Here is a 17282-nt window from a genome sequence, read left to right on the forward strand (position 1 = left end):
GGATCCGAACTACGATTCATAAAGCTAGGGCTGCCCAGAGCTATCCCAGGGCTGAGTCTCTAGGCTGGGCTAGTGTAGACTAGAGGAACCCTCCTAGCTGTCCGGATGGGTTAGGTATGCTGCTGTGAACACTGCTGAGTCTGTCATGGTCGGGAGAACAGAGGAACACAGCCTTGACCCCTATCAGTCCCACTGAGACAACACCACATAAACACTGTGATTCACCATGGTACAATACTAGACATGGCCTCAAAACAGGATGTTGTAAGCAGCAGGCTTACCTTATAGAATGTCTATTATCACAAGGGGACTTCAGGTCGGGTATTTCTCAATATCTTCTTTGTGGATTGGGGGAAGGAGACAGAAGAGACATGGGAGGCATCTGACACATAACACCTTCCTTGTGACATAAGTAACCAATTACTGTTTCTGCCACAGGCGATGTTCTGGGGTATAACGGCATGCGACTGTAATGTTAAGCAATGGAGTGCTGCTGGCTTTAGGATGGTTTCTGTAATGGAGTTGCCTTGACACGGTCTGCTTCAGTGTGGTACCTGGTCTATTTAGCATCACCGGTGGTCATAATCACCCTCTTTATGAAACCCATCAGGTATTTATGGTGGTCACCTCCACGGGCACGACCGCCTCTCCTCGCACAGTCAAATAAAGCAGGGCTGCCTCGTCTGAGGCGGTGGGAGGCGCTAACCATAAATACTACTACTTTCCAATGCATTGAAATGAACGGAGTCGGAGGAGGAAGGTGGAATAGGCCTAGCTCACATCTCCATCACATCTAACAGAATGGTTTCATTCTGCACTTTAAAGAGTTCATTTATCACAGGAGAATTCCTCCGTTTCCTTGGGTGTCACAATTATCTGTCAGTCTCACTGCTCTTCTCCTAGTCTCTGGCTGATGTATGCGGCCCATTGAAATCACATCCATCTGTTATGTATGACAGAGCATAATTCACATAGGGCTGAATCCTGTCTATCCACCACGGCAAGGGCAGTCTCGTAAGGAAGAATTCAATATTAATGTCATGTTTTTCATTTTTCTGGTTGATGGTTTGCAAATGGCGTCTCGGTCTTGGACAAAATGAAATGGGGAAACACTATAAATACTTCCTGCTGTTGAAGTGGCAATAAAGGATGTGACGCATTCATAGCCATCTATGTCATCTAATGACTTTTAGGAAAGTGAATGTGGGGTTGTCCAACTACATGGATAGAGGGACAGAGAGGGAAAGAGACAGAGATAGAGATAGAGAAAGAAAGACAAAGACAGAGACAGAGATAGAGACAGAGATAGCTAAATAGACAGAGATAGAGAAGGAGAGAGATAGAGAAAGAGACAGAGATAGAGACAGAGATAGTGAAAGAGACAGAGATGGTGAAAGAGACAGAGATAGATGAAGAGACATAGACAGAGAAAGAGACAGAGATAGTGAAAGAGACAGAGATAGATAAAGAGACATAGACAGAGAAGGAGACAGAGATAGATAAAGAGACATAGACAGAGAAAGAGACAGAGATAGATAAAGAGATAGAGAAAGAGATAGAGACAGAGAGAGATAGAGACAGAGATAGAGACAGAGACAGAGATAGCTAAATAGACAGAGATAGAGAAAGAGAGAGATAGAGAAAGAGACAGAGATAGAGAAAGAGACAGAGATAGAGACAGAGATAGAGATAGAGACAGAGATAGCTAAATAGACAGAGATAGAGAGAGATAGAGAAAGAGACAGAGATAGAGACAGAGATAGTGAAAGAGACAGAGATAGATAAAGAGACATAGACAGAGAAAGAGACAGATAAAGAGACATAGACAGAGAAAGAGACATATACAGAGAAAGAGACAGAGATAGAGACATAGACAGAGAAAGAGACAGAGATAGATAAAGAGACATAGACAGAGAAAGAGACAGAAATAGTGAAAGAGACAGAGATAGTGAAAGAGACAGAGATAGATAAAGAGACATAGACAGAGAAAGAGACAGAGATAGTGAGAGACAGAGATAGATAAAGAGACATAGACAGAGAAAGAGACAGAGATAGTGAAAGAGACATAGACAGAGAAAGAGACAGAGATAGATAAAGAGACATAGACAGAGAAAGAGACAGAGATAGATAAAGAGACAGAGATAGAGAAAGAGACAGAGATAGAGACAGAGATAGAGATAGAGACAGAGATAGAGACAGAGATAGCTAAATAGACAGAGATAGTGAAAGAGACATAGACAGAGAAAGAGACAGAGATAGATAAAGAGACATAGACAGAGAAAGAGACAGAGATAGATAAAGAGACATAGACAGAGAAAGAGACAGAGATAGATAAAGAGACAGGGAAAGAGACAGAGATAGATAAAGAGACATAGACAGAGAAAGAGACAGAGATAGTGAGAGACAGAGATAGATAAAGAGACATAGACAGAGAAAGAGACAGAGATAGTGAAAGAGACATAGACAGAGAAAGAGACAGAGATAGATAAAGAGACATAGACAGAGAAAGATACAGAGATAGATAAAGAGACAGAGATAGAGAAAGAGACAGAGATAGAGACAGAGATAGAGATAGAGACAGAGATAGAGACAGAGATAGCTAAATAGACAGAGATAGTGAAAGAGACATAGACAGAGAAAGAGACAGAGATAGATAAAGAGACATAGACAGAGAAAGAGACAGAGATAGATAAAGAGACATAGACAGAGAAAGAGACAGAGATAGATAAAGAGACAGGGAAAGAGACAGAGATAGATAAAGAGACAGACAGAGAAAGAGACAGAGATAGTGAAAGAGACAGGGAAAGAGACAGAGATAGTGAAAGAGACAGAGAGAGAAAGAGAGAGATAGAGAAAGAGACATAGACAGAGATAGTGAAAGAGACAGAGATAGATAAAGAGACATAGACAGAGAAAGAGACAGAGATAGATAAAGATACATAGACAGAGAGAGACAGAGATAGATAAAGAGACAGATATAGTGAAAGAGACATAGACAGAGAAAGAGACAGAGATAGATAAAGAGACAGAGATAGATAAAGAGACATAGACAGAGAAAGAGACAGAGATAGTGAAAGAGACATAGACAGAGAAAGAGACAGAGATAGATAAAGAGACATAGGCAGAGAAAGAGACAGAGATAGATAAAGAGACATAGACAGAGAAAGAGACAGAGATAGATAAAGAGACAGAGATAGATAAAGAGACAGAGATAGATAAAGAGACAGAGACAGAGAAAGATACAGAGATAGTGAAAGAGACAGGGAAAGAGACAGAGATAGTGAAAGAGACAGAGATAGATACAGAGACATAGACAGAGAAAGAGACAGAGATAGATACAGAGACAGAGATAAATAAAGAGACATAGACAGAGAAAGAGAGAGATAGAGAAAGAGACAGAGATAGAGAGAGAGATAGTGAAAGAGACAGGGAAAGAGACAGAGATAGTGAAAGAGACAGAGATAGATACAGAGACAGAGATAGCGAAAGATACAGAGAAAGAGACAGAGATAGATAAAGAGACAGAGATAGATAAAGAGACATAGACAGAGAAAGAGACAGAGATAGTGAAAGAGACAGAGAAAGAGACAAAGATAGTGAAAGAGACAGAGATAGATAAAGAGACATAGACAGAGACAGAGATAGTGAAAGAGACAGAGATAGATAAAGAGACATAGACAGAGAAAGAGACAGAGATAGATAAAGAGACATAGACAGAGAAAGAGACAGAGATAGAGAAAGATACAGAGAAAGAGACAGAGATAGAGACAGAGATAGATAAAGAGACATAGACAGAGAAAGAGACAAAGATAGTGAAAGAGACAGAGAAAGAGACAAAGATAGTGAAAGAGACAGAGATAGATAAAGAGACATTGACAGAGAAAGAGACAGAGATAGATAAAGAGACAGAGATAGATAAAGATACATAGACAGAGAAAGAGACAGAGATAGATAAAGAGATAGTGAAAGAGACATAGACAGAGAAAGAGACAGAGATAGATAAAGAGACATAGACAGAGAAAGAGACAGAGATAGATAAAGAGACATAGACAGAGAAAGAGACAGAGATAGATAAAGAGACATAGACAGAGAAAGAGACAGAGATAGATAAAGAGACAGAGACAGAGAAAGAGACAGAGATAGATAAAGAGACAGAGATACATAAAGAGACAGAGATAGCGAAAGATACAGAGAAAGAGACAGAGATAGAGAAAGAGACAGAGATAGATAAAGAGACATAGACAGAGAAAGAGACAAAGATAGTGAAAGAGACAGAGAAAGAGACAAAGATAGTGAAAGAGACAGAGATAGATAAAGATACATAGACAGAGAAAGAGACAGAGATAGATAAAGAGATAGTGAAAGAGACATAGACAGAGAAAGAGACAGAGATAGATAAAGAGACATAGACAGAGAAAGAGATAGATAAAGAGACAGAGATAGATACAGAGACAGAGAAAGAGACAGAGATAGATAGAGACAGAGATAGATAAAGAGACATAGACAGAGAAAGAGAGAGATAGAGAAAGAGACAGAGATAGATAAAGAGACAGAGATAGATAAAGATACATAGACAGAGAAAGAGACAGAGATAGATAAAGAGATAGTGAAAGAGACATAGACAGAGAAAGAGACAGAGATAGATAAAGAGACATAGACAGAGAAAGAGACAGAGATAGATAAAGAGACAGAGATAGATAAAGAGACAGAGACAGAGAAAGAGACAGAGATAGATACAGAGACAGAGATAGATAAAGAGACATAGACAGAGAAAGAGAGAGATAGAGAAAGAGACAGAGATAGTGAAAGAGACAGAGATAGATACAGAGACAGAGATAGCGAAAGATACAGAGAAAGAGACAGAGATAGATAAAGAGACAGAGATAGATAAAGAGACATAGACAGAGAAAGAGACAGAGATAGTGAAAGAGACAGAGATAGATACAGAGACATAGACAGAGAAAGAGACAGAGAAAGAGACAAAGATAGTGAAAGAGACAGAGATAGATAAAGAGACATAGACAGAGACAGAGATAGTGAAAGAGACATAGACAGAGAAAGACACAGAGATAGATAAAGAGACAGAGATAGTTAAAGAGACATAGACAGAGAAAGAGAGAGATAGAGAAAGAGACAGAGATAGAGACAGATATAGTGAAAGAGACAGGGAAAGAGACAGAGATAGTGAAAGAGACAGATATAGATACAGAGACATAGACAGAGAAAGAGACAGAGATAGATAAAGAGACAGAGATACATAAAGAGACAGAGATAGCGAAAGATACAGAGAAAGAGACAGAGATAGAGAAAGAGACAGAGATAGATAAAGAGACAGAGATAGATAAAGAGACAGAGATAGATAAAGAGACATAGACAGAGAAAGAGACAAAGATAGTGAAAGAGACAAAGATAGTGAAAGAGACAGAGATAGATAAAGAGACATTGACAGAGAAAGAGACAGAGATAGATAAAGAGACAGAGATACATAAAGAGACATAGACAGAGAAAGAGATAGAGAAAGAGACATAGACAGAGAAAGAGACAGAGATAGATAAAGAGACATAGACAGAGAAAGAGACAAAGATAGTGAAAGAGACAAAGATAGTGAAAGAGACAGAGATAGATAAAGATACATAGACAGAGAAAGAGACAGAGATAGATAAAGAGACAGAGATAGAGACATAGATAGATAAAGAGACATAGACAGAGAAAGAGATAGAGAAAGAGACATAGACAGAGAAAGAGACAGAGATAGATAAAGAGACAGAGATGGATAAAGAGACATAGATAGAGAAAGAGACACAGATAGATAAAGAGACAGAGATGGATAAAGAGACATAGATAGAGAAAGAGACAGAGATAGTGAAAGAGACAGAGATAGATAAAGAGACATAGATAGAGAAAGAGAGCGATAGCCAAAGAGACAGAGAAAGAGACAAAGATAGATAAAGAGATCGCAAAAGAGACAGAGATAGAGAAAGAAAAAGAGAAAGCAGTTGTTTTAGATGCAGACAGGCTTGTGGCGTAGAGAACAGAAAGAGAGGGAATTAATGAATGTCAACCGTGCAGTATGAGTCAGAGTTGATTCAATATGAGTCCGATTTGATTCAGTATGAGTCAGATTTGATTCAGTAGGAGTCAGAGTTGATTCAGTATGAGTCAGATTTGATTCAGTATGAGTCAGAGTTGACTCAGTATGAGTCAGAGTTGATTTTGTGCTTAGATGACACGTCTTTAGTGAACGGTGAATATGACGTTTTTATCCTCTAACTATTGGACTGTTGGACTACTGAATGTTCAAAGCAGTCAGGGTCTCCATGAACGACGTATTGCATTAGCTTTAGCGATTACATGTCAACAGGATGTCTTACAAATATAAGATATGTCTGAGGCAATGTCTGCATGTGATTTGGTGTGATATATTCAAAGCCTGCCTTCACAAATCGTCTTGGGGCAAATATAAAGTGTTGTCTGAAAAAACGAGGCAGGCAAAATCCCTTCCCTAAAAACTGCAGTGATGGGCATGATATTATCGTCGTGGTTCAACGGAGTAAAAGATAGCAGACACAAGAACACAAACTCAGCTTGTCTCTCTGCTTGCCTCTCTTGAAGTATTCTGATTGATCTGATTTGCAGGGGGGCAATGCAAATTCAATCCCAAAACATTCCAATCCAAACAAATGTACTTTTGTTTCATGCATATTTATCACACTTTTAAACTCCAGCAACTGTAACAAAGATGAATAACACGTGGGAGGATCATAGAGGCACTGCATCACATCCTGACCTTTAAGTCAGTTCTAAGTAATAAGAAAATGTCACCAACTGCCAAATACACTGTGCCCTCTCCAGAGTACAAGACCGTGTCAATAGATGTTTGGAACTACTCGGCACTGAGGATTGAGCTGGGGTATTTACCCATGTGATGGAGTATTGCTTTGGCATGTGTAAGCCTACATGCACGCCCCGACAGGCCTGCTCACATACAGCACGGCACGCTGCTTTGCAAGACAGTTCCAGAGGAGATAGCTGTTGATTGGCAGATGTGGGGGAAAAAACGATAAGATTTTAAAATCTGCATAATCAACTCATTTTTCTGCTTCATCACAGTGTGCGTGGGGGAGCTTGTCTCCCAGGAGACTGGCACTAGAATAAAAATGTCTCGTTCTTCGATCATTTCTATTTCAAGGCTTTTCCTCAACACTCACAACAAGTGATCTGCACTCATCCACTCAGAAAAGCAGGGCAACAGCATCCCCGCCCCCCTCTTCCTGTGTGTGTGCTCCCATACACACAGACCACAGGCTCAACACGAAACAGTGTACAATGAGTAGCCTAGATAACTTCCCTCTATTAGATCCACCAACGCCCTCTGTGAAACAGATGCAGAAAAGCCCTATGCGTATTCCTCCAGCTGAACAACACCAGCCAACAGCAACACTCCATAATCCCATTGTATATTCAGAGATCATTTTGTGACACAATAGCGTCACTGAAAATAAAAACTATTGTGTGCCCAGCTGCTTTCAGTGAGCCCTCATCTGAAGGAGCCCTTTGCTACCATGGCAGATGGTACATGCTGCCCTCAGATTGGTACCATTTAAAAAAAAAAAGTGGGTCGCAAATTTTTATGTGGTTCAGTTTTTTTACGTAAATGCACTTTGAATGTGATAAAAGTCTACTAAGAAACTTGTATCTCTTTATTTTCCAATTTGTTTTACCAATGGCCTAGAGTCTATTGAAATAAACACACAAATGAATCCACTTCAAAGACTCACCAGAACTACCGTTATCTGTCAACACAGCAGTTTGTCTTCTCCGTCTGGCTGATGCCTCCTTGTCCTTGTCTCCTTGTCCACATGTCTTCCATTACTACAGTATGTTATTCACAATTGTTCAGTTTATTGTACAACACTGCAAATATAACTGCAATCTATGGAAAATGAGTCATATAGTGAATATATCACCCATGAGTCATTTAATAGAAAACCATCAGCTGAATGGCCAATCTACTGAACAATCTCTGGGAAAGAACATGTGGTTAAGTGGATCCATTTAGAATGGAGCAAGCCATCAAAACACCATTTATCTACAGTATTAAAAGTCCAATTACATTTCAAGGGGTTTCAAGTTGATCACAAGTTAACCAAATAGATTTTCAACCAGAACAGCATCTGGGAATACTCTTATTTTGAGGAAAACGGTTAGGACATAGGGATGTGTCTGTCCCCAAAGATTTCAAGTCCATATTGTTTGTGAGAACACTGTAAATGTTTTACCACAGTGTGTCTTTGTGTGTTCAACATATATACTGTTGAGAATCCCCTTTTGTTCTATATAGAATCTATCTAACTCCCCAGAGGCTCCTAGCAGCTCCCAGGAGCCATGTTGGTAAACTTGTGTTTCAAAGTGTTCTCACCTCCGCCACACACACACCTGTCTGCATCTGACAAACCTGCTCTCACGGATAGGAAGAACCAATTACTGGAGCTCTATTCATACATCACACACACACACACACACACACACACGCACATGCACGCGCGTGCGCGCACACACACTCACACACACACACACACACACACACACACACACACACACGTGCGCGCACACACACACACTCACACACACACACACACACACACACACACACACACACACACACACACACACACACACACACACACACACACACACACACACACGCGTGCGCGCACACACACTCACAACACACACACACGTTTTTAAATGTCTGTAATGTATGTGTCGGACCCAAGAAAGACTAGCTGTCGCCAATGGCGTCAGCTAATGGGGAGCCTAATTGACAACTCAAAACACACACACACCTCTACAGATGAGCAAATGCAAATCTTGAGTATTCAGTCGAGTAGTTCAGAGTCATAGCATGAAGGCGTTTCTCTGAGTAGTTGTTCATGGCGTGTTGACAGCTTTACACAGAGAGTTGTGTTGATAGGCAATCTTAATGAGCGCCGAACATGTTTACAATTCATTACCGGATGCACTGCAACTACAGAGAGGGACTTGGGTAAAGCTGAAGTCATTAGTTCAGGTATAAATAGGTATTTGGCAGTCTACTGCATGTATTGAAATAAAACTCATTGAATAATGAAACAATATTATAAACTGCCCTCTTATTAGGATCACACACAATAAATTACAGCATTTTTAAAATCCCAAATACGTAGGAAAAAAGGGATACACTCTCAAATGAAATACATCTTTAATGTAATGCGGCTTCAAGTAATATAAAATATAACACTCTGCAGTCTGTCTTGTCACAGCGCGGCTTAAAGAGCGAAGAAGTTATTGCACATCACATACAGATAGAATAACATTCACCGGGGAATGCATGTGGTTAATATTGTTACATCGCCATTTGTACCGTCCCATAAGAAATACTGGTGTTCAAGAAATGAAGCCATTCTCTGCCTAGTACAATACAAAGGACTCCAAATACATAGTAAGAAAATAGGTTTGATCTTTAAAACAATATATTACAACTCAACTGCAGAGGCAAGTATGTCCGTCGTGTCACACAGTAGGTCCATTGAACTGTTAGTCTCCTGTTCTAACGATCTTAGATCATTCCAATGAACACTCAATCTATGTCGACAGCACGTTGTTACATTGTATACTTATCATGGTCTTTTCACTATGACAACATCTGTTGCGGTACCAAAACAGTACATCCCACAAATACATCTTTATTAAATATACAAAGACTGGAAATTAAGAGTGGACATTCATTATCAACCTAACTGACAGCAGAGCATTTTACATAGGTTGTATATCTTGGTATTTCTTATCATCCCTACTACTTCAGTAACGGGGCCAGACTTTTTCTGTAAATTAGCAGCGTTACCTACATAGATTAGCCTAATAGCATCTGAGCTATTCTGTTCCACTGCTAAGCTTCTACCTCTGTGTTTTAGGGATTTAATCTCATAAACAACATATGGTGCAAATGGCATACTGTTGCATTGTGGGACATTATTTGATTTTCATAAGAGTAAAGTAAAGTCATTGAGTCATTTTAATCAAATATATTTCTGAAAATGTCTATAATTATGATCTTTTCTTACCTGTGGCCTTTAAACTCATCAATAGCTACGGGGGAGAATGCAGGAGTTACAACAGCAGAGAGAAACCTTGGTCTGATAAAGAGGCTTTTAGCGAAGCGTCTCTTGGACTATGCAAACGGCCAGAAGGTTATTGTTACAGTACCGTTCCCTCAGGATCATGTGCTGTACATTGACAAAGAAAAGCAGAGATCGGAAGAGGAGGAAGGGGCAGAGGAGGAGGAAGAGGAGAAGCAAGAAAGGAGAAGAAGAAGAAGAAGAAGAATTCCGGACCTCCTCATATTGGCACTAACTGTAGGTAGCTGATTAACACTTGAGGTGTTTCTTGCTGGTCATGTCATTCCAGATGCGGTGCATCTCCTCCGGGGAGATCTGGTGGACCGTTACGACCCGTCTGTAACGGCACAGACTGTAGGCCATCTTCCAGTGGTTGAAGCCACTGTTCTGGAAGGGGTGGATGCCCAGCTTGCGAAGACACAGACCCACGTACACATCCTCCAGGTGGAGCAGTCTGGTGTGCAGGGACGTCTTGTAGATGAGCTCGGCCACATCTGCCGAGAACACGTACCCAGTGCCCGAGCAGAAAGGCGGGTACTTAGCCTCAGGGTAAAGGTCTCTGGGCATGTACCACTTACTGCGCATGTCTCTAATCGGACCTCCGTTGATGACGTAGCCCGTGAAGTAGCGTCTCCGCGGCTTGGAGGTGGGCTTGAGGAGGTTGTAGACCAGGTTCTCCATGTTGACGAAGATGTCCGAGTCCGTCTTGAGGACGTACTGTGCCTTGGAGCAGAAGGTGGCCACCCAGCGCATGCCCATCAGGGTCTTGAGGGTGAGGTTGTGGTAGGAGTCTATGAAGTCCTCCACCACGACATCGTGGAAGATCTGGCTCTCCTGTTCCACCATCTGGTTGAGCACCGGGTCCGTGTTCCTCCCAAGCAGGAAGAGTGTGAGGACGCGAACACCATCGCCGAACGTGCTCTCGTCGCCCCACGTCTCTCGAATCGCTTGACGTGCATCAAACTCCTTGTGGGTGGTGCTGATCAGGATGACTAAGAAAGGTGCCACCGTCTCACACTTCTTGGGCTCATTGATGACAAAGTCGAAGGAGTGCGGGTTGAGCGGCCGAGTCCGTATATTGCTGAAGGTCACGTTCTTGGTGAGCTTGGTCTTCTGGCGGATGGGGATGGACAGCTGGCCCACGTAAGAGGTGGAGGGACGGGACAGACTCAGGTACCAGAGAGCGCTAGCCCAGCAAACGACCGTCAACAAGTATAAGCAGCTGACCTTTGAAGGCATTTCTGTTTACTTGGTGTGTGTTAGGAGCATTGAGAACATCGAGAAGGCGGAATCTCCATGGGTGGTCCTCCAGCTACTTCCAGCGGTGCAGCATGATGCTGCCTCCACGAGACGCTTGACATTAATTCAGTACCTTCGACTGCTTTAATACAGCCTAGTGGTGGGATTCTGGTTGAAAAGGAGGGTTGTCGTTTTTCCTCGATGCAGCCATTGTACTATTCCTTTCCATTAGGGGCGTTTCCTTGCATTCTTCTCGCCAGCACTTGATTCTAAACAGAAACAGATTAAAAAAACAATTTAGTCAAGTCTTAACAAGAAGGTTTCAGAACTCTTTGGCAAAATTACAGTATTTACATGCGTGGAGTTATGAGGAGGGTTAGTATGAGCTTAGAAAAACATACAGAAAGATCCTCTTTGTTTGTTTCCTATAATGACAAATAACACATAACTCAACATGTGAGACGATCTCTATAGCTTTAGGTGAGTGAATACTCTTCCAAGCCGTCCTCTGGCAGTGTATTTCTGTCCTGCTTTTTCTTCTTCTTTAGTTCTGGCTACTTTGTGTTTACAAACACTGTTTATCTCCACTTGTCCTTCCCTCGCTGCATACGCCATGTCAAATCAGCAATATCACTCTTACTCTCTGAAAAGTCTCCTCAAGAAGAAACACTCCCGAGGGAAATGCTCTGGGTCCGCTCTTTCGCTCTCTCTCGCTCTTCTTCCCTCTTTCCTTCTCTCTTTATATCTCTCTCTTCCCTTGCCTCTCTCTCTCTCTTTCTTGCTCTTCTCTCTCTCCTCTTTCTCTCTCAATGACACATTGATCTTGGCATGACGGGAAATATTGTTCAGTAATGAGCTCTTCCTCACTTGGTGGAATAGGTACTGTAGCATCCAGAGAACTAATGCCACAATGCTCTGGCGCCATTATTATGAGTTGTATGGATATATATCTCATTGGTATATGTATGCACACACACTGCTTTTTAGAATGGTTTATGACAGAGCAAAATGAATCACAAAATAACCTTTGTTTCGCTTTGATGATGAAAGACATGATTAAAGACAGTCAGCTCTGATAAAAAGCCCACCATGCTCAGTGAGTGTTTCCATCACAGGCAGCAACAGCATTGGTCCTGGATCAAAGTAAAGAGTGCATTTTTCCATCATTACAGTAACAAGAAGTGAGAGGCACTCTACTGGGTTTTACTCAGGGAACATGCACCTGTTGCTACCAGCAGTGAGACTACTGATTGTGGTGTGGAATTTTAAAAAGTGTGTCTTTATAGGTGTGTTGATGAAAAACTGTTTTACACCATGCGGAAATGTACAGGTAACTGCCAAAATAAAGGAAACACCAACATAAAGTGTCTTTATTGGGCGTTGGGCCACCATGAGCCAGAACAGCTTCAATGCACATTGGCATAGATTCTACAAATTACAACAGGCTATGCCCCCCCCGTGGATTGGGTACATAGCCATGGTAGCCAAAATATTGGCCAAAATAATGACCTGCCCAGAATTTTTATACATGACCCTAAGCATGATGGTATGTTAATTGCTTAATTAGCTCAGGATCCACACCTCTGTGGAAGCACCTGCTTTCATTATACTTTGTATCCCTCATTTACACAAGTGTTTCCATTATTTTGGCAGTTACCTGTATGTCGAGACCAAAGATTAATCCCACAGTACAGTGGTACCTCCGAGTTTACGTTGCGGGATTTAGAAGTACCCAGCGTCACAGCTTCATTGCTCTAGACCACCACAAGGGGGAGTTAGAGCACTCATTATGCATTTGGTTCCCAAGGTTTTTATATGACCAATCATATCGAGTGGTTCCAATGAACCACCAAAAGTTCCAATGAACCACTACATTTCTTGTTAGCAAACTATAGTTTTGGCAAGTCATTTAGGACATCTAATTTGTGCATGATACCATGAATTTTTCCAACAATTGTTTACAGACAGATTATTTCACTTATAATTCACTGTATCACAATTCCAGTGGTTCAGAAGTTTACACTAAGTTGACTGTGCCTTTAAACAGCTTGGAAAATTCCAGAAAATAATGTCATGGCTTCAGAAGCTTCTGATAGGCTAAGTGACATCATTTGAGTCAATTGGAGGTGTACCTCTGGATGTATTTCAAGGCCTACTTTCAAACTCAGTGCCTCTTTGCTTGACATCATGGGAAAATCAAAAGAAATCAGCCAAGACCTCAGAAAAATATTTGTAGACCTCCACAAGTCTGGTTCATCCTTGGGAGCAATTTCTAAATGCTTGAAGGTACCATGTTCATCTGTACAAACAATAGTATGCAAGTATAAACACCATGGGACCATGCAGCTGTCATATCGCTCAGGAAGGAGACGCATTCTGTCTCCAAGAGATGAACGTACTTTGGTGCAAAATGTGCAAATCAATCCCAGAACAACAGCAAAGGACCTTGTGAAGATGCTGGAGGAAACAGGTACAACAGTATCTATATCCACAGTAAAACGAGTCCTATATCGACATAACCTGAAAGGCCGCTCAGCAAGGAAGAAGCCACTGCTCCAAAACCGCCATAAAAAGGCAGACTACGGTTTGCAACTGCACATGGGAAGATGAAAGTTTGTACATTTTGGAGAAATGTCCTCTGGTCTGATGAAACAAAAATAGAAAAGTTTGGCTATAATGGCCATCTTTATGTTTGGAGGAAAAAGTGGGAGGCTTGCAAGCCAAAGAACACCATCCCAACCATGAAGCACGGGAGTTGCAGCATCATGTTGTGGGGGTGCTTTGCTGCAGGAGGGACTGGTGCACTTCACAAAATAGATGGCATCATGTGGGAGGAAAATTATGTGGATATATTGAAGCAACATCTCAAGACATCAGTCAGGCAGTTAAAGCTTGGTCCCAAATGGGTCTTCCAAATGGACAATGTCACCAAGCATACTTCCAAAGTTGTGGCAAAATGGCTTAAGGACAACAAAGTCAAGGCTATTGGAGTGGCCATCACAAAGCCCTGACCTCAATCCTATATAACATTTGTGGACAGAAATGAAAAAAGCGTGTGCGAGCAAGGAGGCCTACAAACCTGACTCAGTTACACCAGCTCTGTCAGGAGGAATGGGCCATAATTCACCCAACTTATTGTGGAAAGTTTGTGGAAGGCTACCCTAATCGTTTGACCCAAGTTAAACAATTCAAAGGCAATGCTACGAAATACTAATTGAGTGTATGTAAACATCTGACCCACTGAGAATGTGATGAAAGAAATAAAAGCTGAAATAAATCATTCTCTACTATTATTCTGACATTTCACATTCTTAAAATAAAGTGGTGATCCTAACTGACCTAAGCCATGGAATTTTTAATTGTGAATAACTGAGTTTGAATGAATTTGGCTAAGGTGTATGTTCTGATTTCAACTGTAGCTCAGATTTGAAAATAAAATCCCTGTCTTGAAATTTGTGGAGTGGTTGAAAAATGTGCTTTAATGACTCCAACCTAAGTGTATGTAAACCTCCAACTTCAATTGTATATATTGGTCATGACTCCCGAGTGGCGGTCTAATGCACTGCATCTCGGTGCAAGATGCTTTACTACAGTCCTTGGTTCGAATTCAGGCTGTAACACATCCAACCGTGATTGGGAGTGCCATAGGGCGGGGCACAAATGGCCCTGCGTCATCCGGGTTTGGCCGGGGTAGGCCTTCATTGTAAATAAGAATTGGTTCTTAACTGACTTGCCAGTTAAATAAAGGTTCAATTTAAAAAACAACTGGCTGCAACCGCAGCACAATCAATTGGAGGTGAACAGGGGCTGGTGCTGAAAATATAGCTGACTTGTTATGCAAGTGTTGCACACCAACAGATAAAGAAAACCTACACCAGTCGAGCAATTCATTTCAACAAAAAAATGAATTTTAATTTGACTTTACAAACAACAAGAGGGCTTAATTGGAGTCTATTTCTTCAGAGCCTAGACCTATATAAAATAACTTAACTGGCTGAGGTAGGCTATGAGGCTTAACAGCGTAATAGAAGTAGGATTTTTTTTATTAGGCCTACTTACATTTGCAACTGGTCAAAAATGTAGCATCCTACATAAAATAACAATTTAAAGAAGAAAAGTCTGCACATTCGAACTAAAACAAAGTAACTAATAATTAAAAGCGCACATTTGTAAATCCCAAACTCTAAAAGTAATTGGAAAGTAGATACAAATGATGTGCGGAATTGTGGTTACAATAAAGAATGTAGCCCGTCATGCAAATGTTTCCTATTAGCAGGACAATATACTTCTTATAGCCCGGCTACTGTGAAAATCCCTCAACTTGCAATGTATTCAATGCTAGAGTACTCTAAAGTCTTACATTTCTAACTCAAAACAGCAGTACAGCATTTCTTCATCAACATCTTTATGCTTTTGTTAATAAAATAACAAGAAAAAAGACATTCAAATGCAGATGTTTATATTAACTACATTTTAGCTTCCACCCGGCTCCACGACCACAGGTAAAACCTTGCTGAGATGATCAGTGTATTTGTTGCATTGTTGTATCGTCAATTTCTCTAGCCAAAACATCTCGATGGTCTTGACCAGTTCATCTTTGCCTGACGGCTTGGCAGAGATACGGATGAATGTTTTCAGTTGATGCCTAACAAGTTCGATCGGGTTGAAATCAGAAGACCTACATGTAGAGATGAAAAAAATATATATTTTTAGATATACTGTAGGTCTACCGAAGGTATTTTCATTGAACCTTTATTTTACTACATAAAAGTCTACTTACTCTGTTGGCGTTCTGACCCAGTTTATGCCCTCATTTGCAATGCAAACCCGGGCGGCAGTGTGTTTTGGGTCATTGTCTGCATTTGGAGAAGAAAACAAGACATTTAGCCTAACAGCCAACATTAGGTACAATAATAGAAATAGAAATGTAAATCGCCCTAAACGTAACCTAATATTTCTATAATCCTACCTTGATAGAAATGATGTGTACCCAGAAATACCTCTCTGACATAGGGCCCAGCATATCTCTTGATGTTTTCTTCTTGAGCCATGATACCTGAAAAAGGAGGCAAGAGTGAATTATTGTGGAACACATAACAGTCTGTGAGGTGTAGGCTACAATATTTTATGTACCTTTTGCTTTGTAAATAGCCAAATTTACCAACAAAAATCAAATATGGGCCTGGTCCCTGGAAAGAAATTGCCCCCCAAACATGGAGTTTGAAGGGAAATTGGGGCTTGGCTTGCTTGATCTTCTTCCTTTTTTCTGTAGCAATTTTGAGCCAATTGCTCAAGGGCCACGGTTGATTCGTCTGTGAAGATGACATTGTTGAATGTCTCGCCAGCTTTTATCCATACCTGGACCTGCAGGACACAAAGATCTTTGTTTGCCAGATGAATCATTGGGTCGAAACTACAGAACAGTACAAAACAAGCAAACACACATGGTTAGTGTTCTGATAATTAAAAAAAAATATATATATATACAGTGGGGAGAACAAGTATTTGATACACTGCCGATTTTGCAGGTTTTCCTACTTACAAAGCATGTAGAGGTCTGTCATTGTTTATCATAGGTACACTTCAACTGTGAGAGACGGAATCTAAAACAAAAATCCAGAAAATCACATTGTATGATTTTTAAGTAATTAATTTGCATTTTATTGGATGACATAAGTATTTGATCACCTACCAACCAGTAAGAATTCCATCTCTCACAGACCTGTTAGTATTTCTTTAAGAAGCCCTCCTGTTCTCCACTCATTACCTGTATTAACTGCACCTGTTTGAACTCGTTACATGTATAAAAATAAAAGAAACCTGTCCACACACTCAATCAAACAGACTCCAACCTCTCCACAATGGCCAAGACCAGAGAGCTGTGTA

General features: G+C 40.8%; 1 protein-coding gene across 4 annotated transcripts in view; it reads right to left on the reverse strand.

Annotated features, from left to right (window-relative positions):
• Positions 1–9224: 9224 nt before the first annotated feature.
• LOC115132854 (beta-1,3-galactosyltransferase 1-like) overlaps positions 9225–17282 on the reverse strand; it is a 120916-nt gene continuing 112858 nt past the window's right edge. For 2 of the 4 annotated variants that reach the window (XM_029665595.2, XM_029665603.2), the window contains one exon: positions 9225–11665. In XM_029665595.2, the coding sequence (XP_029521455.1) occupies positions 10407–11396 (990 nt within the window). In that variant the 5' untranslated portion in view covers positions 11397–11665 and the 3' untranslated portion in view covers positions 9225–10406. Of the gene's footprint in view, positions 11666–15282; positions 16075–16176; positions 16253–16365; positions 16927–17282 lie in introns of those variants that run through there. The other 2 variants (XR_010465178.1, XR_010465179.1) reach the window with 2 other exon arrangements.

This window comes from Oncorhynchus nerka, linkage group LG2 (genome assembly GCF_034236695.1).
Source record: "Oncorhynchus nerka isolate Pitt River linkage group LG2, Oner_Uvic_2.0, whole genome shotgun sequence".
NCBI classification, from domain to species: Eukaryota; Metazoa; Chordata; class Actinopteri; order Salmoniformes; family Salmonidae; genus Oncorhynchus; species Oncorhynchus nerka.